Source organism: Dipodomys ordii, unplaced genomic scaffold (assembly GCF_000151885.1).
Source record: "Dipodomys ordii isolate 6190 unplaced genomic scaffold, Dord_2.0 Scaffold34, whole genome shotgun sequence".
Taxonomy (NCBI): domain Eukaryota; kingdom Metazoa; phylum Chordata; class Mammalia; order Rodentia; family Heteromyidae; genus Dipodomys; species Dipodomys ordii.
Window position 1 is genome coordinate 15,080,263 of NW_012267250.1, and position 27,926 is coordinate 15,108,188.

At 48.6% G+C, this 27,926-nt stretch overlaps 2 protein-coding genes across 2 annotated transcripts in view; one reads left to right on the forward strand and one right to left on the reverse strand.

The window, feature by feature from the left end:
* The window catches only part of Hk1 (hexokinase 1), a 58,692-nt gene extending 37,831 nt beyond the window's left edge, over positions 1 to 20,861 (forward strand). Inside the window, exons 8-18 of the mRNA XM_013017169.1 lie at positions 3,769 to 3,924; positions 5,919 to 6,152; positions 9,876 to 10,180; positions 11,420 to 11,568; positions 11,844 to 11,963; positions 13,915 to 14,010; positions 14,745 to 14,844; positions 16,101 to 16,284; positions 17,472 to 17,627; positions 17,918 to 18,151; positions 19,926 to 20,861. Of these exons, the coding sequence (XP_012872623.1) occupies positions 3,769 to 3,924; positions 5,919 to 6,152; positions 9,876 to 10,180; positions 11,420 to 11,568; positions 11,844 to 11,963; positions 13,915 to 14,010; positions 14,745 to 14,844; positions 16,101 to 16,284; positions 17,472 to 17,627; positions 17,918 to 18,151; positions 19,926 to 20,067 (1,876 nt within the window). The 3' untranslated portion in view covers positions 20,068 to 20,861. The remainder of the gene's footprint in view (positions 1 to 3,768; positions 3,925 to 5,918; positions 6,153 to 9,875; positions 10,181 to 11,419; positions 11,569 to 11,843; positions 11,964 to 13,914; positions 14,011 to 14,744; positions 14,845 to 16,100; positions 16,285 to 17,471; positions 17,628 to 17,917; positions 18,152 to 19,925) is intronic.
* Positions 20,862 to 22,628: 1,767 nt separating this feature from the next.
* The window catches only part of Tacr2 (tachykinin receptor 2), an 11,341-nt gene continuing 6,043 nt past the window's right edge, over positions 22,629 to 27,926 (reverse strand). The window contains exons 3-5 of the mRNA XM_013017122.1: positions 26,949 to 27,102; positions 25,584 to 25,780; positions 22,629 to 22,821 (exon numbers count right to left, since the gene is read on the reverse strand). Of these exons, the coding sequence (XP_012872576.1) occupies positions 22,629 to 22,821; positions 25,584 to 25,780; positions 26,949 to 27,102 (544 nt within the window). The remainder of the gene's footprint in view (positions 22,822 to 25,583; positions 25,781 to 26,948; positions 27,103 to 27,926) is intronic.

The following is a 27,926-nucleotide window of genomic DNA, read 5'->3' on the forward strand; positions in this document are numbered from 1 at the left end:
TCCCTATGTCTTTGTTTCACTATATCAAGTTCTTCAGAGCTGTTGGTCTCCTGTGCTAGGGAAAGGTACTTGCTCATTTGACTGCTAGGGTACCATATCAGGGCAAAGTGGGCCCGGAATTGTTGAGTTTGGATCTGATGTCAGTTTGGGGTGTTCTGCTTTGTTTGAAAGTTTGAGGTTGTCAGAGTGAGCATACAGGGTGTTTAAGAGGTTTCTCTTCTCAGTTATGGACAAAACCCATCAAGGATAGTCTGGGGATTGATTTTTCCATTTAGACTTTGCAGAAGAATTATGTAAGGGCCTTAAAAAAAAATTGATCCTCAGTTGCCCTCTCAGCACCCCCTGGCCTCCCAATTCCAGTTCAGTTGGCTAAGGCTGGCCCATCCTCAGTATCATAGAAACTCCTGAGTGGTTCCAGTTTTTAACCAAGGCGAAATTTAACTCTATGAGAGGTTTGTGAAGGCTCTCTGTGTCCAGGTGGGGTCTGGACCACTGCAGGCCATTTTGTAAATGATTCAAGGGGACCTACTATATACCTTGGTGGAGTGTATTGTCACAAGAGCAGTGTGTCTTCGTTCGTGATCTCTGTTTTTATTGGTGATTGTTGGAGGCAGTAGAAGGAACCATCCTGGGTACTGAAAACTTCAACCTTGACACCCGAACTAAAAGAATGCTTTTTACCCTTATCTTCTAGGTCTTTGATGTTCTTGTCAGGTACCTGTCTTCTTTTTTTTTTTTTTTTTGGTCGGCTGTGGGGCTTGAACTCTGGGCCTGGGCGCTATCCCTCAGCTCTTCAGCTCAAGGCAAGCGCTCTACCACTTGAGCTACAGCGCCACTTTCGGTTTTCTGGTGGTTTATTGGAGATAGGAGTCTCACGGTCTCTCCTGCCCGGGCTGGCTTTGAACCACGATCCTCAGATCTCAGCCTCCTGAGTAGCTAGGATTACAGGCGTGAGCCACCAGCACCCGGCAGGTACCTGTCTTCTACTGTTGGCTTTTGGTCCCCTTCTTTCCTTCTTTTCTTTTCTTTTTGTGTGCTGGTCCTGGGGCTTAAACGCAGCACCTGGGCACTGTTCCTGGGCCTCTTTTTTCTCAAGGCTAGCACTTTACCACTTGAGCCATGGGTCTACTTCTGGCTTTTTGGTAGTTAATTGGAGATCAGAGTCTCATGGATTTTCCTGTTTAGGTTGCCTTTGAACCATGATCCTCAGATCGTAAGCTTCCTGAATGGTTAGCATTACTGGCACCCGACCTTATTTTCTTTTTTATTGCCTATTTGGCCAGCTGGCAGCTGGACTGACTATGCTACCAAGGGAACCTCTAATTGGTATGTAGGCCCTGGGCCTGCTCAGAACCCCCTGGGCTCACCAAAGACAGGAGCACCACTGCACTGCCTCCCACTGCTGGGCTGTGGCCGGGGTTGTCTGGTTATTTTGAGGCAGATTTCCCTGGGGTGGAGGGGAGCCTGTCTCCACAAACCTTTGGTTTGAGCAGAGCAGGGCCCAGCAGAATGCTGTGGCTTCTTCTGCAGCTAGATGAGGATGGTAGAGCCCGGGAAGAGACAGAGCCTGGGCCTGGGCCTGGTGCCGTGGTATCTGAGCGTGTGAATAATCATTCTGAGTGCCTCTAGATAAATGATAAACAGTACAGAGGGCACTGGGAGGCTGGTGTTGACTCTTTCCTATCATGCTGCCCAATAAGGATCAGGCTGCCTGGGGAGAAAGCAAACTGGAGGAGGATGAGCAGAACTATAGGGAGGGAGCTAGATGTCCAGTTGCTGTTGAATGACTCCATCCATGGAAGAAGCAGCGTAACAACACAGTAGTGTTTAGTTTAGCTGGATTGAAAATGTGAGGTGGTCACATATTAGCAATGTCCATGGATAAGCTCTGCAGCTCCTTGGTGCCTCAATGTCCTAATCTGTGAAATGGGGATGAGTTAATATCTACATTATAGAACAACAATGGGAATGAAATAAATTAATATATGTAAAGACCTTAGCATAGTAACAGACACCTAGGAAGGGTCATTATTAACCAGACAGCACAGAATTTGACCCGTGTTCTCTGTGTGACCTTGGAGGAAGGCCCTGCCATTTTCCAGACTACGTAGGTAAGGAGGTTGAAGCCCAGGGAATGAAGAGGCAGTTGTGGAATCCGGCATGAGCCTGATAGGCAGGCTGTTCCCAGCTCTGTAAGGACTGATGACACAGGAGCCCTGCCGGCAGCCTGGCAGCTGGCACTGAGCGCTCTCTCCTGCCAGGGATCCTCCACTGGCTGTGTCTGGACAGGCCTGTCTAGTCCTGCCAGAAGCTGGAACAACGAGGCCTGTGTTTCTAACAAGGCTCTATGTGTGTTGATGGGTGAGGCCAGCCCTCAAGTCCTAGCAGCAACCTTGGCTGCTGTGGCTCTGACTGGAGCAGATTGTTTTGCTATGTCCCTGCCAGCCCTGGGGGCATCAGCAGGCTCCTTCAGAAGAGAGGCCTCCAATGTGGGTCTGCTCTGTGGTCTGCCCTCTCCGGGATTCCTCTTGGCTCCTGGTTAGCCAGGGCTCAGGGCTGCATCTAGCCCTAGCTCACTGGCTCTGGGTTAGCTCTTGCCCTTAATAAGTGTCTGTTTCCATCTTGGGCAGAGTCACCCATCATGTTACATTCCCCTTGGGGAGCTGAGAGTGCTGGTTTATTTTGGGTTTGGCCCATTGGCGGGATGAGCTGATTGGCCTTCAGCTACTCAGAGCCTGCCCTGAAGATCAGTAGGGAGGAGGCAGTTTCTCAAAGCAAATTCTTGGTCCTTTTAGATAGAAAGAAGATGAATGTTAAGACTGTGACCAACAAATGTCTCACAGTAGTCCTCTAGGGAATGGCTGCCTTTCCTCTGAGAAGACATTTGCCTTTCTATGCTGAGAAGTGGGGAGAAATCTCCTGCCATCTTCTTCCTCCAGGAGGGCTCCAAGTTTATGATAGAGCCATGGGGCTCCAAGTTTATGATAGAGGACTTTAACACACACAGCATAACTTGGGGGCTGGCGGCTCATTCCTGTAATCTTAACTACTCAGAAGGCTGAGATCTGAGGATCTAAGAAGCCAGCCAGGGCAGAAAAGTGCAAGACTGCTCTAATTAACCTGCAAAATTACAGACTAGATAGATGCACGGCTCAAGTGATTTGAAAACCCATCTGTGAGCAAGCAATCTGAGAGCGCAAGGCCTTGAGTTTAATTCCCAGTACCAGTAGAAAAGGGAAAAAAAATTACACATAAGAGGGCTGGTGTTAAGGCTCAGTTGTAGAGTATCCTCCTAGCAAGTGAGGGATCCTAAGTTCAAAACTTAATATTGCCAAAAACAAAAGAGAAAGATCGTGGGCTTATATAGTGGGATTGGTGTGGCTGCGTACTTAGCATTTACCATCTCCAACAACATAAACTACAGCAGAAGGCTAGGTATAGTGGTACACCCTTGAAATCCTAGCTCTCGGGAGCTGAGGCAGAAGAATGATGAGTTCCAGACCAACCTGGGCTACATAGCACAATCCTGTTCAAAACACAACAAAAGTAAAACTACAGCCAACAATTTTGTAAGAGATGATCATATACTGTTCCGTTTTCTCCATTCTAGATGCTAATATTGCCCTGCCTCCTGCCCTTCTGTGTCCTCCTGACACAGGCTGGGCCTGCCTGGCCTGGCCTCTGGAGATGGTATCCTTATCTCCCATCACAATCACACAAGTGTATGCAGAGGAAGTCCTTACAGGTGCCTGTGCTTTTCTCCTGCAGGTTTGAGAAGATGGTTAGTGGCCTGTACCTGGGGGAGCTGGTCCGGCTGATCTTGGTCAAGATGGCCAAGGAGGGCCTCTTATTTGAAGGGCGAATCACCCCGGAGCTGCTTACCAGGGGGAAGTTTAATACCAGTGATGTGGAGGCCATAGAAAAGTAGGTACCATCCTGAAGGCTTCTGGTGGAGGGGGATAGAGATGGGAATTGGGCTTTAGTCAAGTGGAGGAGGCTTCCAGGTCCATCTCCCCTCCCTAAACCCCTCTGTTCCATTGGTCTCATGGTAGACAACTTGTGAGGTATTCTTAAAGGAGAACTCAGATAGCAGCAAATGCTTCTTGCCTTGTTAGGAAAGCATCTTTACATGCATACATACACAGGCACACATGAATAAGATTTGAGTCCAGGATAGTCTCACGGCTAATTCAGTCCCAGGCCTGAATTCCTGGAATTCCCTCTTTCTATATCATAACCTTCTCCAGACTGTATTCCAAGAACCCTGGAGACCTCAAGATGGTACTGGGGTAGATCTGGCAAACGTTCTCCATTTAGCTTCCTTTTAGAGATGTATCATGGCCCAAACCTTGTGCCTCAAATCCTTCACCACCACCACAATTTTCAGAGAACCTGTAGTCAGCCATAAATGTAAGTTTGAGAAACATTTATGAACAGTGATACCTGGAAGGTAGTCATAGAAGGGCAGGGTCCAGCCAGCCCCTGGCTTTGGTGGCTCTTAAAGGACCTATGCCTAGAGTTCACTGTCTTCGCTGTTAGTCATAGGCCTCTGCTCTCAGAGGGGTTGTAGGTAAGCTTGGCACCAATGGTTGGGCAGTGTAATCCAGTGCCTCCAAGTCTATAGGACTCTTGTCTGTGGCTGGCATCCATATACCACCTTTCTTGGTTCCAGGTTCAGGACACACCACATAGCTAGGTGAGGCCATCTGCGCAAGGAGTCATTTCCACTGCCCTCTCTGTGCTTCTGACAACCTGTGGAGCCAGTGGCTTCACAGTGTCACAGAAGATGTACAAAGTTGTCTTGGCCTCCTCTTTGGCTCCTCTAGGGGTGTTTGGAGACTCACTACCTTGCATGCCTTGATGCTTCAGGAGCCGTGGTGCAGAACCCCAGCTCTGAGTTTCCATCCTTTCCTCTTCTCAGGTCTCCTGGTCAGCTGCTAGGAAGGAGGGGGAACAGATAGATTACAAAGCTTAACTTCAGAGTCATTGGTAAGGTCAGGAAATGCCTGCCTTCCTCTTGGCTGCCTTCTGCTGTTGGCTCTTTGGCTACCAAGAAACATACATGTACGTGACCTAGCTGTAGAAAGCACTTGGATTGCGATAATGGCTGTCTCCAAAGAATGTGCTCCCAGGGTAGGTGTTAGACATTCTCCCTAAATTCACTATGGTATCTCTGTCTCTCTCGCTGGCCTTGTGCTGGAGTCTTAGCAAGGTTTTTAAGAGGGAAGAAGAGACATGTAAGACATAAGAATCAAAAAAAAGGAAGAAGTAAAACTGCCACTGTTGCAAATGTAATTAAATGCCTCTTTGAAGCCTTCAAGGACATCTGTAGACAAATGACTAGAGTGACAGGAGAGCTTAGATAGCTGAAGAACATAGTGGAGCATTAGAGTTCTATTTGTTCTCATTAAACCAGGGATATAGTTTTTGAATGAACTTGAAATTTATAGAGGATTCCTGAACATAATCTTCACCTAGGTTTCCCTTTTGCTTATACTACATTGAAGTTGTGTGTGTATGTGTGGGTGTGGGTGTGTGTTATGAGAGAGAGAGAGAGAGGTGGGGGGAGAAGAGTTTTAAGGTACTATGTACAATAGCAGCAAAACTATGAAGAACTTGTGAACAACCAAAGATACAGAAGACACACAACAGCAGAAGATTAAAGGGAGTATGGTACTTTCTCCACCTGCTCAGTGGCTACGTGGTCTTGCCTGTGCACTTTCATCTGTGTGCCTGGCAAGTCATAACCCAGTCTGGCACAGTTTTCCCATGACCAGTCCATACTTCCTATGGGGGAAGCTACTCCTTAGGCCTTTGACAGTCTCAGTCCCAAGCAGATTTCAGGTAGGTCCCACACTCCCTGTCCCTTCTGCACTGCTGGTGCGCTCCTGAACTAACTGCCGGCCTCCAACCCACAGGAATAAAGAAGGCCTCCACAATGCCAAAGAAATCCTGACCCGCCTGGGAGTGGAGCCATCTGACGATGACTGTATTTCGGTGCAGCACGTGTGCACTATTGTCACATTCCGCTCAGCCAACCTGGTAGCAGCCACACTGAGCACCATCTTGAACCGGCTGCGTGATAACAAGGGCACACCCAGGCTGCGGACCACTGTTGGTGTGGACGGCTCTCTCTACAAGACGCATCCACAGTGAGTTTGCCCTTTGCTCAGCTTGGCTCTCCCTACTCAGCAGAGGCTAAAGCCCTTTTCCAAGGGTCAGACTTGTGCATCGAGAGAAGGTTTGTTATTTCTGGGGTTTTTTTTGGCAGACATGACAATGCCTACTTCTGGGCAGAAAGGTTACAGTTTCCCATTTGGTTTGGTTTTCATTTTGTTTTTTCCAGACAGGATCTTGCTATTTCAACTCCCCATCCCCCCTTCCCCCCCCCCCCCCACACTAAGGCCTTGATTGAACTCATGATCTTCCCTGCCTCAGCTTCTTGAGTGCTGGGGATTATAGGCATTTATCACGAAGCCTGATGGAGTTGTCCATTTGGGAAGTCTCACCCTCAGCAGATTCTTCCTGGTATTGCTCTTACATACTTTCTCTCTCTTCATTTCCAAACTTTCCCTAGAGATTTCTCTGGTGACCAGGAGGCTTGGGTACAGTGTGTCTGCCTTTCATGGGGAGGAACTTTATTCTTATTATAGTGTATGTCACAGATGTGGTCTACATTCTCCTTTTAGAAACTTCGCACTACAGTACAACCCACCAGACCCTCAGACATTATTTGTGTATGTGTGTGTGCACGCATGCACATATGCTTCTATTGGAACTTGAACTCCGGACCTGAGTGATGGCCCTTGGATTTTTGTTTAAGTGTAGTACTCTACCATTTGAGCCACATCGCCACGTCAGGCTTTTGGTCTGGTACTTTCCTGCCTCAGTTGGCTTTGAACTTTGATCCATAGATCTCAGCTTCCTGAGTAGATAAAATTGCAGGTGTGAGCCACCAGCGTCCAGCTTACACAGTGCTCTTTTGAATGAGCAACTTGTTGACTTGGTGAGCAGAGCTGTAGATAATCCCGTTGTTGATGAAGACCTCTGCTGCCACCTTTGCCAGTCCCTGCACTGGCGGACCTTAATGTCCAGAAGTGGTCTTGGCCAGGGATAACATGGCTGGGCATTTTATAAGTGGCTAAAAGTTAATTCTGTCTTTAGTAACTTTGAGAAATTGCCTGTGGCATTTTGTGGGCAGGATCTTAGGTTTCATGCAGATGCAGGGTCCTGGAAAGTACTCTCTCTTCACCCCCAGCTCCGGGGACAGTTAGGCCAATGTAGATTTAAGCGGCAATAGTTCTGTGTTGCCAAGGGGAAAGGATTTGTTCTATTGTTATTTGGCAAGAGTATAATTCTGTGATTAAAAAAAAAAATTTAAACATAGAATTGTAGCCAGGTACTGGTGGCTCACGCCTATAATCCTAGCGACTCAGGAGGCTGAGATCTCAGGATCGTGGTTCAAAGCCAGCCTGGGCAGGAAAATCCGGGAGACTTATCTCCAATAAACCACCAGAAAACTGGAAGTGGCACTGTGGCTCAAGTGGTAGAGCGCTAACTTTGAGTTGAGAGCTGAGGGACAGCACTTAGGCCCAGAGTTCAAACCCCCCCCACCAAAAAAATGAATAAACCATAGAATTGTACTTATTACCTAACATCTTAATAAAAATAATAAAATTATATTTTAAAAAATAAAATAAATTTAAAAAATTATAGTCATGGCTCAGCGATAGAGCAGTTTCCTAGCCAGCACCTGAGTTCAGTCTCCAGTACTGCACATTGTGTGTGTGTGTGTGTATGTGTGTATGAAATAGTTTGTAATGCAACTAGCCATCTATTCCTTTGAACTTTCTTTCTCATCTCGGGTCCCCTGTAAGAAGCTATATCTTGCTTTGTGGATCAGGTAGGTCTCAAACTCCTGATTGAACACAGCAAATTTTTTGCCTCAGCTTCCCAAGTAACTGGAATGTACAGGTACCTCACTGTACCCATTTTTTTTGTTTTCTTTTGAAATTTATTGGCTAATTGTTGGAACAGAAAGCCTAAGGATTTGCAACCTCATATTGAGTTTTTTAAATGTGGTAAAGCACACTTAAGATATATTAATTTTGAACTATTTTAAAGTGTACAGTTTGGTGGTGTTAATATCTATATTGTTGTGCAGTCAGCTATATTCAGACCTTTATCTGCAAGTTCATATTCTAAATAACTGTGTGTGTATGTGTGTGTGTGTGTGCGCGCACGCACACATGCGTGCGTATGGGCGCACATCCACCAGTTCTGGAAATTGAACTCAGGGCCTAGACACTGCCTCTGGGTTTTTGTTCTCAAGGCTAGTGAGTACTTGAGCCAAAACCCCATTTCTGGCTATTTTGGTAGTTAATTGGAGATACAAGTCTGGCTTTAAACCCTAATCCTCTGATCTCAGCCTCCTGAGTAGCTAGGATTACAGGTATGAACCATAGGCACTTGGCTCAGAATAGAAACTTTATAGACAGTCCAAAAAGTTATGAAAAGCACCATGTATTCTTATCCGTAGCCAGGTGTGGCTGATTTTTGCAGAAGAAAACCTTAGTATTTTTCACATTGTTAATATGTTGATTATCTTTTTTCCTGGTTTTTTTTTTTTGGCAGATAGATAGCCCTCCATGCAGGAAGCCAATCCTAAATTTTCTTCTTGCCACCAAACAGGCTCCATACTTTTGTGGGGAGGAGGAGAAGGGAAAGAGCCAAGTGAAAATAAAAAACAAGAGCAATAACTTATTAATCCTTTCTCCTAATCTCAGCATTTAATAGACTCATTCAGTTTGCCCCATACCTTGTAGCCAAACACCAGAATTTACTCCAAGGTTAAGTAACTGGCTCAGAGTCACCTTATGTGGAATTGGGAGGGGGGGGAATCATTTGTTGTTTTCTTTTCTTTTCTTTTTTGTCAGTTGTGGGGCTTGAACTCTAGGCTTGGGTGCTGTCCCTGAGGTCTTTTGCTCAAAGCTAGCCCTCTACCACTTTGAGCCACAGCACCACTTCTGGTTTTCTGGTGGTTAATTGAAGATAAAAGTCTTATGGATTTTGTTGCCTTGGCTAGCAGATCCTCAGCCTCCTGAGTAGCTAGGATTTCAGGTATGAGCCACTAATGCCTGACCCATTCCTTTTTTTGATCTGACTTTGGAGCATTGTGTTTTTGACCACTATGGTATATCTTATGGAAGGGCAAAATCCCTTTGGACCTCAGCTTTTTATATTCATTACTCATAAAATAATGACAAAATCTCTGTCTCTCTCTCTCTCTCTCCCCCTCTTTCTTTTTTTTTGGGGGGGGGGGGTCCGGTCATAGGGCCTGAACTCTGGGCCTGGGTGCTGTCCTTCAGCTCTTCAGGTCAAGGCTAGCACTCTACCATTGAGCCACAGCGCCACTTCCGGCTTTTTTTTTCTGCTTACATGGTGCTGAGGAATAGAACCCAGGGCCTCATGCATGCAAGGCAAGCGCACTAACACTGAGCCACCTTCCCAGCCCCTTTCCCCCCTTCTTTCTTACAGCTGGTCCTCTACCACTTGAGCCATGCTTATATAAGTCCAGCATTTTGCTGGTTAATTGGAAAGGGAGTCTTGCATACTTTTCTGCCAGGGCTGTTATCCTCAGATCTCAGCCTCCTGAGTAGCTAAGATTACAGATTCCAAGTGTCCAGGTGAAGCCTCTCTTTTACGTGTGATTAAGGACAATATGTTTTTTTACTTGTCTTCATTTACTGCCTTTTCTGTAGTGAATGAGTAGGACTTGCTTGACGACCCAAAGCCAGTATAGAGCATAGAATGAAAGCACCGTGAATGATGGCCCAGTGCTGCTAAAGTGCTCCTCCTTGCCCTCCCTCCTTCAGGTATTCCCGGCGTTTCCACAAGACCCTGAGGCGCCTGGTGCCTGACACTGATGTGCGTTTCCTCCTCTCGGAGAGTGGCAGTGGCAAAGGAGCTGCCATGGTGACTGCGGTGGCCTACCGCCTGGCCGAGCAGCACCGGCAGATAGAAGAGACCCTGGCCCACTTCCGCCTTACCAAGGAGATGCTGCTGGAGGTGAAGCAGAGGATGCGGCAAGAAATGGAGATTGGGCTGGCGAAGGAGACACATGAAGAGGCCTCTGTCAGGATGCTGCCCTCCTTTGTCAGAAGCACCCCGGATGGGACCGGTGAGGGGCTGTGGGCTGTGTGGCCACGGCCCAGGGACAGCAGGGCTGGGGGAGCTGCATCCTCCCATGGACTGGCTGTGCAGGATGTGGCAGGAGCTGGGAACTCACTCACCTGTGTGCCATTGTTATGTATGACTCATTTGTTGTGTGAGAGGCTCAGGGCACATCATTTCCTCCCATTAGGCTGTTGGAAAGTGGGCTTCAAACTGGGAGGGAAGGATGAATGCACACAATTCATGAACAAGGCTGCCTTCTTCAGTCCTGGCAGGGTGTCCTGGGGAGAAGGGCCTGGGGCCTTGCATGCCTGAGTGGATTGGAGAAAGCACCCAACCCTAACTGGTCCTAACTGGAGCTGAGTTCTTTGGAGACCCTGAATAACTTTTGGAGTGGCTCCTTCGAATAATGAACGTTTGTGATAGGATACATCTTATGTATGTTACTTTGTGTGTGCTCGTGCACGCATGTGTGCCAGTACTGGGGCTTGGACTCAGGGCTTCAGTTTCTCACTTCCTTTTACACTCAAGGCTAGTACTATACCACTTGAGCTACATCTCCACTTGCGGCTTATTATTATTATTATTATTATTATTAAAAGGAGTTTCAGTTCAGCATGTCCGCTTGTGAATACAATGCGTCTTGATCAATGTCACTTCTTTCCCATCTCTTCCAAATATCACTTCTGGTTTCTTGCAAGTTAATTAGCAATAAGAGTCTCGTGGACTTTTCTGCCCAAGCTGGCTTTGAACCATGATCCTCAGAGCTCAGCCTCCTGAGCAGCTAAGATTACAGGCAGGAGCTATCTGGTGCCTGGCCTTGCCACACTCTCTTGGTCCAAGATCCAAAGTTGGGGAGACACAAACTCCATCTTTTGGTTGGAGGACTGCACAGCCACGCTACAAAAGATGGTGTAGGAAAGGGAACAATAATATACATCAGTGTCAATTAGTCATTTTTATGTGGGGTTCCCTAAAATTGGTGCATGGTGCTAGGCTTCTTAGTTACCCTAGTGAAGCTAGTTTATTGTGACAGTGATTGACTCATGAGACCTTTTGTCCTTTAGTATGGCCCAGTTCCTGTGTCAGGGTTCCGTGGCTACTGTTCTCTGAGCCTGCACGATAGCTTGATGGGAAATGGGATTACAGTTTCTAAAACTCTTGCTAATCTGGGGTTTCTGGGTTATTGGCTGCCTAGAAGCACTTCGCTCTCTGTGACCTTTGTGCTCCTTGCTGTCTGTAACAGAGAATGGTGACTTCTTGGCCCTGGATCTCGGAGGAACGAATTTCCGTGTCCTGCTGGTGAAAATCCGTAGTGGGAAAAAGAGAACAGTGGAGATGCACAACAAGATCTATGCCATTCCCTTGGAAATCATGCAGGGCACCGGGGAAGAGGTAGGCAGCACTGAACTTACACTCCCAGAATGTGTGTGTCATACACAAGGCCAGTGGCCGTTGGTAGTCATGTGATATCTACAGCCTTATACCTGAGACCTTGTGGGCCACAACGTTGGGTTCCTTCGGCCATGCCTTCCCAATGGTGATAGGGGTTGGGAAAGTCCTGAGAGTCTTATGCTGCAGACATTAAAAATGTGCACATATGTGTGTATGTGTAATGCATATGTGCTGTAAGTGTGAAAGCCTATGTGATCTGTTCTTATCTCCTAAAGCTTTTTGACCACATTGTCTCCTGCATCTCTGACTTCCTGGACTATATGGGAATTAAAGGGCCCCGGTTGCCTCTGGGCTTCACCTTCTCCTTTCCCTGCAAGCAGACAAGTCTGGATGCGGTAAGTCTTTTCTGAGGTTTGTCAGTACCTCGGACAGCGCTGCGTGGCAGTGGCCCAGGTGGGCTGTCCTGTGAGGTCTTCTCCAGTCATACTTGGGTACCCAAGACGGACTCACAGGTCACAGTGGGTCAACCCAGGCCTTTCTTCACCCCCTCCAGCACATCCTAAGACTCTATTCTGACGAGAGCATTTGCTCCTTTGGAACCTCCATCACAAAGAACCTTGCCCTCTGCTGCCGCCTGTAATACTATAGCTCTGAGCACTTTTGGTAACTGCTTTCTTTTTGGCTAGTATGTGCTCCCCAAGCAAGGACCTGTGTAGTCCATTGCTTAGTGCAGTGTTCTGTCAGCAGAAAATCACTGTGATACTTGCTCAGTAAATGGAATATCAAGCCTTGGGCACTGAACAGAGGGTTATGGGGCTGCCCTCAGGGAGTCTCACACTTTCATCTGTGCTCAGTGCCTGTCAGGAAGGTCTATGGGGGGGGGGGTTGAGGTGGAGGTAAAGTAGGGGTGAGAATGAGGTGGAGTGGGCAATATTGTAGACAGAGGGAGCAGAGAGCAGTCATTGAGTCAAAACCAGCCCGTCTGTTGCAGAGCTGTGTGGTTCAAGTGGAAGCATGGCCAGGATTAAGGCCATGTCTAGTATTGTGCAGGGCCACATAAGGCGAGGTAATACAGTTTCGTGCTGATGTAGTTAGTGCCTTTCCTCCTTTTTGATCTTAGCAATAAGATCTGTGTACACTTGTTTTTTCAGTTTTCAAAGGACTTGTGTGTCTGTGTGTGTGTTTTGTTATGGAGACAAAATCTGGCTATGTAGCTCAGACTGGTCTTGAACTTGACCCTCCTGCCTCCATTTCCCAAATACTGGGTTTACAGGTGGGAATCACCATACTCAACTTCATATGTTTTGTTTTGTTTCATTTTGTCTGTTGTGGGGCTTGAACTCCGGGCCAGGGCACTGTCCCTCAACTCTTCAGCTCAAGGCTAGCACTCTACCACTTGAGCCACAGTGCCACTTGAGGTTTTCTCATGGTTTATTGGAGATAAGAGTCCCATCTTTCCTGCCCAAGCTGGTTTTAACTGTGATCCTCAGATCTCAGCTAGGATTATAGGGCTGAGCCACCAGTGCCTGGCTTGTTTTTGTTTTTTTGTTTTAAAGCTCCTTATCTTTATTATAATGCATACCTATGATACTTTTTATCCAGCAAGTGTGTGACTTTAGTCCAGCCACACCTAAAATGTCCTTGGGGGTAATGCAATGTTAACAAAATTTGCATTTCTTTTCTTAATGTGGTCAGAAAACACTTCTGGGGAATTACTTCTTTGTACCATGGATGGCACCAGGCAAAGAATCAGGCTAAAAATGATCCACCATTACCATTTTCTTGTAAAAAAAAAAAAAATTCCTTAAGTCACTTATTGTTGGTATCAGGGATTGAATTTAAGACTTTGCCTATAGCTTGGTTTGTTTGGTTAGTTCTCTACTACTTGAGCCATGCCTCCAATTCAACATTGGTTAATCAGAGATGGAGTCTCATAGACTTTGTTGCCTGTGTTTGCTTTGAGCCGTGATCTTCCAGTTCTCAGCCTCCTAAGTAGCTAGGATTACAGCCATGTGCCACCAGCACTTGGGACCAGTGTCTTTTTAAATGCTCAATAATCAATGCTGAGGAATTCTCAAAACCAAAAGCCTAGTGCATATTAGGCAAGTTCTCTACCACTAAACAACACCCTCATACCATGAACTTTATGCCTCAGTTTCTCCATTCATGAAATGGGGATTATAAATCAGACAGGCTGGAGGCTGTCTGGTGCGTTACCCTGGTGTTTATGCATTGTCAGAATGTAAGGTCTCTATAACTTTACCAGGGAGGGATGTTTAATTGACAAGTTGTCTGGTGCCCAGAACGTTTAATCACCGGGTTGTGCTGGTGTTTCTCATGTTTCAGGGAGTCCTAGTCACCTGGACAAAAGGCTTTAAGGCAACGGACTGCGTTGGTCATGATGTAGCCACCTTACTAAAGGACGCAATAAAAAGGAGAGAGGTAACTGTTACAGCTATTAGTAATATTTGTAAAGCTATTTACTGCTTTTGGGGGTTATAAAAAGTGTACTAGCTTGTAAGGATTTGGAAGAAGCCAGAACCTGGTGGCTCATGCCAATAATCCTTGATGCTCAGGTGGTTGAGATCTCAAGATCGTGTTATGTGACTTGGCTAATAGAAGTTCTCCATTTTCTTGCTCAATTGCCAGCCATTAAACTGGAGTCATCACTTTTCCATGTTGAAGTATTGAAAAGAAAATACTGATTTTTGAGACAATATCTTTCTGCCCTGTAGCCTTGGCTGGCCTCAAACTCACCATCTTTTTTTCTCTGCCTCTCGAGGGCTGGGATTATGGGTGTGTTGTATACCAGCACTCCTGGCTCTAGTATGAAATTTTTAAAGAAAGGTAAAATCATGACTCTCATATGAATGGAGAAAGAGAAAAGTGCACCTATACATAGCCTGGTACTATCAGCTGGACCATGGCATGCTAATGAACATGGTTTTCTAGAACGCAGGCATCATACATGACTTCTGCTGGCATGATAGAGTGACATAAAGAGTAATCATGTAGTAATCATGCCATAATCATGTCAGCATTCAGAAGTACTGTAAAATTTGCCTTGTTTCCTGACATCTTCATAGCCAGAGAAAACCCCAGTATTGCTGAAATAACAGGACTCAAGCCAGGCCTACTTGCTGCTTCCCTAAAGCCACGCCCTTTTCTTTTCAAAGGAATTTGACCTGGATATCGTGGCTATGGTCAACGACACAGTGGGTACCATGATGACCTGTGCCTACGAGGAGCCCACCTGTGAGATAGGACTTATTGTAGGTAGGTGTCCTGGAAGGGTCTCTAATTGGGAAAGGAAGGCTAGGTGCAGCAGGGCAGCCCACTGGAGCTATGTGGGGTCCCCAGGACATGTTGGAGGAGTAGGGGGTCATGCTGGAAGTGGTTATTAGAGAGGGGAAGGACAAATGAACCACTTCCCTTTTCTGTATAGATTACAGGGACTTGATGGAAAGTGTTTTGGGGTTTTTTGTTGGTGGTGGTGGTGGTGAGGCTTGGACTCTGGGCTTTGGCACTGTCCCTCAGCTCTTCAGCTCAAGGCAAGCACTCTACCACTTGAGCCACAGTTCCACTTCTGGTTTTCTGGTGGTTAATTGGAGATGAATCTGATGGACATTTCCTGCCCAGGCTGGCTTTGAACGTCAGTCGTCAGATCTCAGCCTCCTGAGCCAGATGTGAGCCACTAGCACCTGGCTGGAAAGTGTTTTGAGAGGTCTCACAGAAGGAGAACCTCGCAAGGTGGAAGTTGAGCCAAGATTTATTTTAGTTGAACAGGATAAAGTAGGGAGAAATAGGAGAGGAGAGAACCCTTTGCTTTACCCCTAGAAGGTAGGGCATGAAGAAGACTCATTGGTGGATTTTATTGGTCTCTCTATTTCTACAGCTAGTGAATGCATGTGCGTAGGTAATCTTGCAGTCTAGTGACCTCTGCTCTGAGCCCTTGCTTGATGGAAATGACCAAAGGACCAAGTACTTTGGATCTTATTTGGCCAGAGGGCATGACCTTGAATTGTCCTCTTGATGTTAAAGGTCCACACTATCCCACCTAGATTAGATGCTCCAGGGCCTGGGTGTAGAATGGGTGGCCCCCTTGGCCTGCGGCTGTACCTTACCTGGGAGCTGGTGCCAGAGTCCAGTGACTTTCCCTCTGTCATAAGACCATCTTCTCAACATTAATATAGCCCAGGTTAGGTTAATATAGTCAGGCTAGGCATTGCTCGAGCTACTCAGGAGGCTGAGGTCTAATGATTGTGGTTCAAAGCCAGCCCAGGCAGGAAAGACTGTAAGACTCTTATCTCCACTTAACCACCGAAAAGCTGAAATGGAACTGTGGCTCAAGCATCTTTCTTGAACTCAGCACCTTGGATAGTGCCCAGGCCCGAGAGAACCTTGGGAAAGCACAGCTGTCTTGTTCTTCTGCATGTTTCCTTATCTATGTAGTCACCGACCCCAGGCTTCAGGCCCTGCGGCTCAGCTCCCAGGCGGAGCGGCCTCATCATTCATCTCATTGTGTGTTGCAGGGACTGGCTGTAATGCCTGCTACATGGAGGAAATGAGGAACGTGGAAATGTTGGAAGGGGACCAAGGCCTAATGTGTATCAACATGGAGTGGGGTGCCTTTGGGGACAATGGGTGTCTGGACGATATCAGAACCGAGTATGACAGAACAGTGGACGAATATTCTCTAAACACTGGGAAGCAAAGGTAACTGTCCGGCAGAGGAAGCCCCTAAGGGACAGGATGGGGAGAGTGTTGAGCTGCACTTCTTACAGTAGAAGTTTCTAGTAGGACTGAGGTTTGGGCAAAGGCTTGGGAACTGATCCCTCTGGTTTACTCCTCTTGGCTTCTGGCAAAAAAAAAAAAAAAAAACCCAGGGAGATGGGGCACATGGGGCACTGATAGGGGACAAGAGAGTCGTAGAATATGCCTAGAGGGCAGGTGTCAGTGGCCATACCACTGCCTCAGTGGCCTTCTTCTGGCCTGGGAGAATTTGGCCTTCCAGTCGCTCTTCCTTTCCTACTCATAGGAATAATATAGGAAGGGTAGGGTATTATACCTAGGCCCTGTTCCAATTCGTCCATCCCATTGCAAGCTCCTGCACCCCCTAGTGGCTGTTTGCAGCTTTGCAGTTGGCCAGGGGACTGGACTGAAATGTCAGTGTCCACTCAGAAATGAAAGGAATAGCTATTCTAACTCCCTAAAAATCATGCAGTGATAGCCAGGACAAGCTGGCCCAAGTCAGGCCCCATGGAGCAGGAAGGTGGGCTCTGATTTGACCTTAGGAGTGTGTGACCTTTCAATATTTTTTTTGGTCTATGTGGTCTTACCCAGCTTGCATTGTGCTTTATCGGCCCCGGGTGGTTCCGCAACTTTTAAAGAAACACAGGAACTTTCCTTTGTCGTCTCTTCATTCCATTAACCCTCGTATACTCACTGTGCTGGACTGTGTCCTGGGATTTGGGAGTTGAGAGACACACTCCCTGTCCTCGGGGCTGTCAGTCACTGCGGCGGTGGTGACAGGAGACAGCGAGCCTGTGTGCTGCCAAGGAGAAGGAGAAGAATGTGGTGTGAGGGTGCCTGAAAAAGGCAGGCAGAGCCCGCGTGGGGAGCACTATGGTAGGGCCTTATTGGGGACAGGGCACTTGGCCCATAGGGATTCAGCCAGGCAAAAGCAGGAAGTCCATGGGAGAAGGAAACCAGCTATAGGCTTTGTGTTGGATGGGGGTCCTTATAGTACTCTCTGCCTCATGGGGCACCACGGGGCAGGTCTGAGGCTCTGCCCTGGAGGGGGTAGTAAGAGACCTGGAGTGACTGAGAACAGGGGCTAGTAGAGAGCTATTAGTCCTCTTGATCATTTGGCATAGTCACCCAGCCCTCTTCTCCTGCACCAGGTATGAGAAGATGATCAGTGGTATGTACCTGGGTGAAATTGTCCGCAACATCTTGATTGACTTCACCAAGAAAGGATTCCTCTTCCGAGGACAGATCTCTGAGCCACTCAAGACCCGGGGCATCTTTGAGACCAAGTTTCTCTCTCAGATTGAGAGGTGAGTGGGGAGGGAATTCTGCTACCAGACTGTGCTCTAGTTCTCTAGGTGCCTCGTATAAGTAGAAATGTACATTGTTTGCCCTTTTATGTCTGGCATATTGTACTTAGTGAAATGTTTTCATGGTTCATCCAAGTTGTAGCCTGTATAAGCATTTCCTCATGGCTTTTCCCTTTACATTTGTTTCAAATGGTACTGGAGTTTGAACTCAGAGCCTTGCACTTGCTAAGCTGATACAATAATGCTGAGCCATGCCTGCAGCCCTGATTGTTGCTGGTTGTCCATCACAGTGACCGGTTAGCGCTGCTCCAAGTCCGTGCCATCCTTCAGCAGCTGGGTCTGAACAGCACATGCGATGACAGCATCCTGGTTAAGACGGTGTGCGGCGTGGTGTCCAAGCGGGCTGCCCAGCTGTGCGGCGCAGGCATGGCTGCCGTGGTGGACAAGATCCGAGAGAACCGAGGGCTAGACCATCTGAACGTGACCGTGGGGGTGGATGGGACACTCTACAAGTTGCATCCCCAGTGAGTACAGCTTCTTGGATGGGCAGAGCCTGCTGGGCTGGATCGGATCACAGGCATTGGGGCGTGGCTTCCACCAGGGCAAAGCCACATGGGGGTGGCCAGCAGCCTGAAGCTGTGTATCCATGGATAGTGGGCAGCTCTGGAGTTTGACTGCGACTCTTGTCTAGCTCACAGTATGAGGTGACTCATCCTGCGTTTCCTGACCCCTGTCAGGTGGGAGCGAAAAATGAGGAGAATGGATGTGAGCTGACCCATCCAGCAGGCCAGCTGCAGTCACGCTGGAAGGCTGGGGCTTGCTGCATTGGAGAGGAATCTAAGAAGAGGGGAGGAGGGCTCCTTGTATTCATCTGCAGATTTGGAGCTTCTGGAAATCCAGAAGAACCAGTTTGGTCCTTTGGCTCTAAGGCAGGGGAGGGCAGGGAGTGCCTGGCCTCCTTTTGGCCAACTATCTGATACCCCAGTTGCGGGAGGAGGGGGGGACATGTGACCCCCCATCTGCTCACCTCTCACATTTGGCTCCTATGATCAAGTGACCATTTATAAACTTGGGGTACATTTATCAGTGATTACTACTAATAATGACCAATGGTTCCATCCCAGATAGACTGGGCCATAATGTCATAGTCCTTACAAGCAACCTCACCTAACTCTGTGCAGACATTCCCTACTTACCTCATGCCATGCTTGGGATAAAGGATCTTTCTTGCGCCATCCTTATCTCCATCTCTCATCTTCATTGCTGCCATCATCACTAGAGGTGGCACAGGAAGGGAGGGGTAGAGCTAGGCTTTGGAGTCATAAACTTTGTGGTGTGTGTGTGTGTGTGTGTGTGTATGCGCGCGCGTGCTCATGCATGCTGGGGTTTGAACTCAGAACCTGGGTGCTGTTCTTTAGCTTTTTTGCTCTGCCACTTGAACCACAGCTGTACTTTTGGCTTTTTTGGTGGTTAATTGGAGAGAAGAGTCTCATGGACTTTCCTGCCAGGGCTGTTTTTAACCTGAGATCCTCAGATCTCAGCTTCCTGAGTAGCTGGGATTACAGATGTGAGCCACTGGTTCCCGGCTGGAGTCATATACTCTTACCCTCAGTCCTGGAATCACATAGAAGCTGTTCTCAGTAACTTCACCTCTGCCAGGTCTTTGTCTTCCTCCTGGGATTGCACAAACTGGCCTGGCTAGAAATTGTATATGAAATGTAGATTCCTAGTAGGTGTCCATCAAAGGCGGGGATAACCTCTGAGACCCTAATTCTGGCCCTGACTTTTCCTTTTCAGCAGAGTGTGATTGTCCCAGAGATTGTCCCTTGGAGAGAGGGCTACTTTCTCTTGCTGAAGGGGCTGTGGGCAGTGTTAGGCTGGGGGGCAGGGGTGGAGTCTCAGGGCTGAAGGTAAGGTGGTACTATTTGTTCCCATGTGTCCCAAATCCACCCAGTGCTTGGGCCTGCCTTGGGCTGGGGGGCGGGGGGGGGGAGGAATCCTAGACCCCAGCATCCTCTTGCTTATCAGATCCCCTAGGAGCCCCAGGCTCTGAGGAAGGGTGTTTTGAGTGTTACTCAGCCCCTGGCTCTCCCAAGCTATACAGATAGCTTTGTTTGGAGTTCTCACGTGTGCCCCCTGCTGGAGATGGTGATAAGAGCATGGTTGTAAATCCTGTGGACTTGAGCTGCTCTTGGATCTTCCTCTGCCTCATTGTTGGGAGTTGAGTGTTGTCAGGGGGGAGTGCCTACTCCTCTCCTGCCCTCTTCTCCCTACCTTCTCCTCTATCTTGTCTTGCAGCTTCTCCAGAATCATGCATCAAACCGTGAAGGAACTGTCACCGCAGTGTAACGTGTCCTTCCTCCTATCCGAAGACGGAAGTGGCAAGGGGGCTGCCCTCATCACGGCCGTGGGCGTGCGGCTCCGAGAAACCAGCAGCTAAGAGCCAGGAACCCCAGCCTGCTGCCCTTCCAGCTCTTCTCTATACAAGCGATGACCCCCCCCTTGTTCCATCCAGCGAGCCGTGCTGGGCGACCCTGGCACCAGAGCCTGCCTTGCCAACGTGGGAGGAGAACAGAACCCAACCAATGGCGCCTCACGTAGGGTCCCACATAGAGTGTATGCTGTTGATAATCTCTTGCCCGGACCCCTCTCACTGCCCTGCCACTCTGCATGATTTGATCTCCACCCAGCCGTGCACCCCCCACGTGTGAGGTGTAGCGGCATCCCTCCCTCGGGCACCCCGCCAGCCGAGCCATGGCTGGTTCAGATGAAGACTCACACCATCCCACAGGCCTGAGGGCCTCCAGAGCCCGTCCTTGGGGTCACCTCCTCCGAGTCAAATGTATTATCACCAGCAGACACTGCCGGACCCCCTCTCCCAGGGTGGGGAGAGGGCGGGGGGAGAGGGAAGGCGTGGCCTGAAGGGCAAGTATGGATGTGGCGTTACTGCTGGTCCGTCCTAGCCCCCCTGTGCAGCCTGGCATGCCATCAGGAGGAGTCAGTGCCACTAAGTTGCGTGTCCGTGGACCTGGTCCTAGCCACATTGTGATAGTCTTGCATTCTGTGTGTCTCCTGGGGGGGGGGTTGGGGGAGGTGGGAAGTCACGAGGGAAAATGTGTTGTCTCCATCAGAGTAAGAAAGGAACCAGCCCACACATGATGCCATCACTGGAATTTCCCATCGCTTTTGTGAGCCATGTTGTATGACTAGTAAACTTTGTACCGATTCAAACCACCCGAGTGATGCTTGCTGCTGGGGAGAAGCCGGGGGAGATCTTGGCATGTGGCAAAAACCAGATGTTGGGATTTTTTGTGGCCTCCTGGGTGTGGGGGAAGATTTAAATAAAATTACGGTCTGTAACCCCCAGCTTTGGTTTGGCATGAGGAGTTCAATACTGGCCCTACAGAATACAGAGACATAGACTCTCCTCTCAACTGGTCTCCCAGCTCCAGCCCTGCTCATTTCTCCTCTAGTCCCAATATCCTGAACCCTTACCCTAGGGCCTGGAAGAAGGGAAAAAAATGAATCCTCTGTCTTCCTCCTGTGCTAGGACAAGGGAAAAGTGAACAGGTGGCTTCATTGCATTCAGTGGGAGGCCGGATGGTGTGGCTCTACTACCCACAGACCTTGCTATGACAGCCAGTGACCTTTGACATCTGGTGGCAGGCCAGGGAAGTAGAAGAGCCATTCTCTCTTCCTCAGTCCTAACAAGCAGTCCACAGGAAATAAGCTTTGTCTGACTCTTTACCTTACCCTAGCCTCCAAGACTGCTATTTTGGATTTTCCTCTGGAAGATTCCACCACAGGACGTCCAGGCACCTGTGATGTCCCTGTGATGAGTAGCTTCCTGGGTCTGCATGCCCACCCTGGTGGGATGACACCCCTGTTGCTGTCACACCGACAGGGCCAGCTTCTTTGGCCCAGTGATCACTGTGCAAAGCAAGAATAACACTAGACTTTGGGTGTGTATGTGTGCTGTTCCTTGCTTCTTGTAGAGGGCACAAGGTGGTGGGTGGTGAGTCAGCAGCAGGGGGGGAGATGAGGCCTTGGCATGGATAGGCCAAGCCGAGAGCGCTCTGAGTGGGGACAGTTGGTGTTCTGACTGACTGCTTGCTGCAGAAGTGAGGGTTGTGTAGCTGTGTTGCTGACTCACAGGTGCTGTTCATGCAAAATGGCTGGCACAGTAAATATAACCAGGGCTGCCATTTATGGAGGACTTAGCCTGCTGGTGTGTGGCTGTCATTCTTATCAATCCTCAGCATCCCTGGGGGTAGTTTTGTACTGAGCAGTGGAAGAGGCTGAGGGTCAGAATAAGTTGCCCAAGGCAACTCAGCTGAGGTTCCCTCTAACCCTGAACTCTACCGCCCAGTCAGGGCTATATCCAGTCTCTAGATCTGGAAAGCCCCAAGTCAACTCATAACCACTGGACTTTGCCACAAAAGAAGGGTCCTTGTGTCTTTAGTAGATATGCTGTGTTGGTCTTATCCAAGGTGTTAGAGATATTTTTGTGAATCCCGTTGATCAAGTCTGAGGCTTTCACATGCAGATTTGGATTCCCAGCTTTTCTTGGAAGAGCAGGCAACAGTGAGCCACCTTACTACATGGAAGCATTCATGTCCCCTTGGGTGACTGTCCCCTGCAGGAGGATACCTTTACCTTCCACTAACTTGTCCCAGGACTGGCTATGCCCACTCTGGTACGAATAGGAACCCTTTATTGGAGCATTGACAGGTCTCTGTACATCTATTCATCATGTTGTACAGCTCAGGAAGCATTTGAGTTTGCAGCTCCTGAATTAGGTGTTGGCTTACACAGTCTCTTGGGCTCTAATTGGGTCTCTGAAATGCTCTTTGATGAGTGGGTGGGCTCTGAACTCTTCTTGATTTTCTATTGGCACATTGAAGGGTGGGGTGTGGTCCAAACATCTACATTTGCTCTTCTCAGTTAGTGGTCTGGTCCTGCAGGCAGGCACAAGGCTTGGGTTCCAGGAGGTCCCACCTCTCAAGGACCCCCGGCTTGACCATTGGTCGCCTCGGAAGGGGTTATGTCCCCAGTCATGAACAAAGTGTCTTTCGTGTGACATCTGTTGACTCTTATAGAGAGGGATGGCGTGTGGGTCAGCTCCATCTTATCTTCTTGGGTTGGTGTGACCCAGGGGCAGCACCAGAAAGCAAGCCGGAATCCAGAGCGAAACCTGGAGGGGGGGATGCAGGGTCACCTGAGCAAAGATGTTAGGGAGCTGTCTGCCATGTAGCCGCTTCCAGACCTAGGAGACTTCCAGAGGAAAGTCACTGCCATCCCCCCATCCCACAAGAGCCTACAATTGCTCAGGGTCTCTTTTGAGGTACATTCTTGAGGGAATTTAGTTTTAGGAAACAGAAAGGATTCTGCAGGGCTGGGAATGTGGCTTAGTGGTAGAGTGCTTGGTTGCCTAGCATGCATGAAGCCCTGGGTTTGATTCCTTAGTACTACATAAACAGAAAAACCCAGAAGTGGTACTGTGTGTGGCTAGAGTAGTAAGAGTGCTATCCTTGATCAAAAGAAGCTCAGGGACAGTGTCCAGGCCCTGGGTTCAAGTCCCAGGACTGTAAGGAAAAAGTATTCTGCAGTTTCATCTTGGATTTGAGAGGCTGACCATCGACCATGATTACAAACAAGTGTAATGACAAGAATGGGTTTTTTCCCATGTGACTTGGTGACCTTTTTAAAGAGTAATCTGTTGATGAAAAGGACAATTGGGGCTCTGGCAATGTTGGAATAGGGGGTGCTCTCCCAAGGGACTGCTCTGAAGATTTCACAGATGGCAGCCACCAAGCGTGGACACAAGCTTAAAAAAGAAACTTTTCTCAGGGCAGCACCGAATATTCACATATACACTGGAGTCAAGAGGAAGTAGATGTGGTGAGTGAGAAGAAAGGGCTGGAAGAGAGAATATGGCTAGGGGCTACACAGAGGGGTAGAGATAAAAAGGGACCCTGTGCAAGGGGAGAGGGACCGAGCTGCCCTTGCTTCCTGGGCTGCAGGGTTCTGTGTTCCAGAAGAGACACTTTGCTTGGGACCCTCCATCACCTTAAAGCTCCGTGAGACCCAATGGCAAGCCTACTGAATGCCTGTGAACTTAGAGGCCTCCGTGCAACGCCCCCCCCCAACATGCCACACCCACACTCCCAGTCCTGCTCCATCGCTCCCTGGCAGTCCTTGCCTCCGCTGCTGACAACTGTCAGCCCTAGGATGATCGCTCGCGCCTGTCATCCTAGCTACTCAGAAGGCTGAGATTTGAGGATCAAGATGCAAAGCTAGCTCGGGCAGGCAAATCCAAGAGACGTCACCAATTAACCAGCAAAAAAAAAAAGCAGGAATGAGGCAGTGGCTCCAGTGGTAGAAGACCAACAGGCTTAAGTGAAAAAGTCCAGGGAGAGAGAGAGAGGCCCTGAGTTCCAGCCCCAGCACCTGCACAGGCAGGAGGGTAAGACTTCGTGTCTGCCTCTAACTTATCACCAGCCTGAAAAGCCTGCTCTGCTGGATGACAGAGCTGGTGGGGATGGGGTTGGGGTTCCTGCCTGGTTTACAAGAGTCCCAAAGCAAGTGCCCACTCATGGACTCTACTTCTCCAAAAGCATCAAGGTAGGAACACCTGATGATAGCTGAGCCAGCAGGGAGGTTTTGCTCCCTTTATTCCTGGCCATCTCTCTCAAGATCACTTCCCAGCTGCCTTGAACCCCTGGAGGAGAAGAAGAAATACACTAATCTTGCTGGGAGCTGCTGCCTCCCATCTGGGTCCCCCAAGCCTTCATTCCAGTGCTTCACAGGCCAAGTAGGGTTCTGCTCATCGGTGCAGGTGGACACTTTGGAAATATAAGAACGGAGGCTTGGAGGTGTAGCTCAAGTGGTAGGGTGATTGCTTAGTGTGTGGGAGTCCTGGGTTTAATCCCCAGGACTCGACGAAGCAAAGTTTTTTCTTTGGAAAAGCCAGGTTCCAGTGACTCAGGCTTATACTCCCAGCTACTCAGGAGGAAAAAGGTTCTAAACCAGTCTAGGCAGGAGAGTCCGTGAGACTCATCTCTTAGCCAGCAAAAAGCCAAAAAGGCTCAAGTGATGGAGCAAGTCTTGAGCATAAAAGCTAAAGGACAGAACCCTGAATTCAAGCCCCCCCCCATACAGGCAAAAACAAATAAATGTTAAAAGAATGGTAATACTCATAATCCCAGCACTAGATAAACTGGTTAGGAGGAGCAGGTTTGGGTTTGAAGCCAGTCTGGGTTTTTATAGTGAAATGGAAGACTAGGAATATTGCTCAGTGGCAGAGTACTTGGTCATGCAAGGTCTCACTACTACAAAACACACAGCAGCCAAGTCGGCCCTTGCTCCTTCACTTGGCTCTTTTGTCCTTTCTGACCCTGGCCTGCCTCTCCCTGCAGATCTTCCTGACACCAACAATTGGAGCCCGGTGCTGGCGGCTCACGCCTGTAATTCTAGCTACTCAGGAACCTGAGATGTAAGGATCACATTTCAAAACCAGCCTGGGCAGGGAAGTCTGTGAGATTTTCCAATAAACTTCAAAAGCCAGGAGAGCTGTAGCTTATGTGGTAGAGTGCTAGCCTTGAGCACAAAACTCAGGAACAGAGCCTAGTTCTGAAAGAAGAAAGAAAGAAAGAGAAAGAGAGAAAGGAAGGAAGCAAGGAAGGAAGGAAGGAAAAGAAAGAAAGAAGGGGTGGGGGGGAAGGGAAGGGAAGAGAAAAAAAGAATTGGAACTCTGGTTTGCCTAGGAGGAGGCTTTGGGGAGAACGTGTGACCCAAGCTAGGATTAGGCCAGAGGAAGGGTTATGCTGTAGCTGACCTAGAGGACAGTATTCACCTGGGGGGTAAGAGACATCCCTAGACTTGGAGTGGAGGCTGCAGCTGTGATGGGGAGCCTCCTCCTCCTCCTCTGGAGGAGGCCCCAAGGGTGAGGCTCACCTGCGGTTGAGGCAGCAGTAGATGATGGGGTTGTACATGGTAGAGCTCATGGCCAGCCAGAAGAGTGCAAGGTAGACCTGCTGGATGAACTTGTGGTAGTAGATGTCTTCCTGGAAGCTGCCCAGGATGAAGTAGAGGTGGTAGGGCAGCCAGCACACAGCAAAGGTCACCACCACCAGCACCATGGCCTTTACAAACTGGTCCAAAAGAGGCTTAGGTCAGTCTTCTGCCCCAGGGCCCTAGGCATTCCCAGAGCAGTACGGGGATCCTTCATATCACGATCACCCCCAAACTTCCCCAATCAGTGGCCTCTGTGCCGACACACATCTGCATTATGCAGCTCCCCACAAGGGATGGGACAGCAAATGGAGACAACTCTATTTGGATAGATAGTGTCCAACTGCCCCCCAGACTTGCCCTGTAAAATGTCCGTTGGCTGGGCATGGTAGTACACATTTGTAATCCCAGGGAGGTGAAAGCAGGAGGATCACGGTCTAAAACTACAAAAAAATACAAGGCCTTCCCTATTTGTAAAATAACTAAAGCAAGAAGGGCTGAAGTGTGACTCAAGTGATAGATCGCCTGCCTAGCAGGCGAAAAGCCTTGAGTTCAAACTCCACTCACACACACACACACACACACACACACACACACACACACACACACCTACCACTGGTTAAAAAAAACAACAACAATAAAAACACATTTCTTTGACCTGGCTACATGCCTCAATTAACCCATTGTGTTCTCTGGTTGCCTAGCAGGAAGAGGGTACAACCAAGATCAAGGTGAGGTTTGCTTGGAAAAAGGAGGAAAATCTAGAGCATAGAAGGCTTAATTGGAAGCCCAGGGGGAGCTTTGATGTTGGGGGAAGAGGAGACATTGCCATATGGCCGAGAAATGGGAAGATGATGGACTATAATTGAGTCTCTACATCTCTAAGGTTTTAGCTCTAGCCCTCGAGGATTCTCTGAATTCTAGCAAGGAGCCTTCAGTATGTAAATTCTGAAATCCAACATTCCAATGATTCAAAGGGTTAACATCTTAAGATTCTAGTATACTAAGATTCTTGAAGTGTCTGAAATTTGGTGGGGTGTTAGTACTCTACTAACGTTCCAGGGAATTCCTTTAACCTTGTATTTGCCCAAAGACCAGAGGTCAACCCTCCTGCCAGGGATAGGGGTAGGGGTAGGGACAGGGAGAAGATGGGGTGGGTAAGGAATTGAGCTACAGTCCCAGAATGGACAGCCTCAGGACTCTGAGCTCCTTGGTGCCCCCTAGTGGATAAGTCTTGAGCCAGCAAGAACAGTTTCCTAAGGCCAAGCCTGTTCTGGCCCCAGCTGGCCTGTCTCATCTGGTGCTCACCTTCTTCTTGGCCGTCAGGTGGCGCAGGTTGGCGCCATGTGCCTGATGTCTGGGAATGGCCCGTCTCCAGAGGGTGAGGCCAATGACGCTGTAGGCCACGAACATCACCACGAGGGGTAGGAAGTAGATGAGGGCGATCACCACAAGATGGTATCTGGAAGAAAAGTCAGGGACCTGGGCATCCAGTGTCTCTGAAGTCCACCTGAGAGATTGTTCCAGGACCCTGTGGTTCCCACCATGCAGCCCTATCCTAGACTACCTCCTATGCCTTGATTTGCATTAAAATAAAGGCTACATTGGCTAGGATATGTGCCCAAAGGGGACTTGCTTTCCCTGCAAAAGGGCCAGCAGCTTTAGTGAGACAAATGTCAGAAAAGGAAATAGGAAATGTAAAATGCCAGCTGAGTATGGTAGTACATGCCTGTAATCCTGGCATGTGGGAGTCTAATGGCAGATTATGAGTCCAAGGCTATCCTTGGCTACATACTGAATTCCAGGACATGGCCTGAATGGCGAAACCCTTTTTGTTGTTTTTTTGTTTTTTGTTTGCTTGTTTTTGCCAATCCTGGGGCTGGAACTAAGGGCTTGGGCACTGTCCCTGAGCTTCTTTTTGCTCAAGGCTAGCGCTCTACCACTTGAGCCACAATGACACTTCCAGCTTTTTCTGTTTATGTGGTACTGAAGAATCAAACCCAGGACTTCATGCATGCTAGGCAAGCACTCTACCAATAAGCCACATTCCCAGCCCTAAACTCTATTTTTAAAAGCAAACAAAGAAACAAATAAAAATAAGTAATATGCTACTAAACACACAGGAGAAAAAAATGGCCCTGCTCCTATTCTTTTTTTTTGGGGGGGGGTCCGGTCGTGGGGCCTGAACCTGAACTCTGGGCCTGGGCGCTGTCCCTCAGCTCTTCAGCTCAAGGCTAGCTCTCTACCACTTGAGCCACAGCACCACTTCTGGCTTTTTTCTTTTTG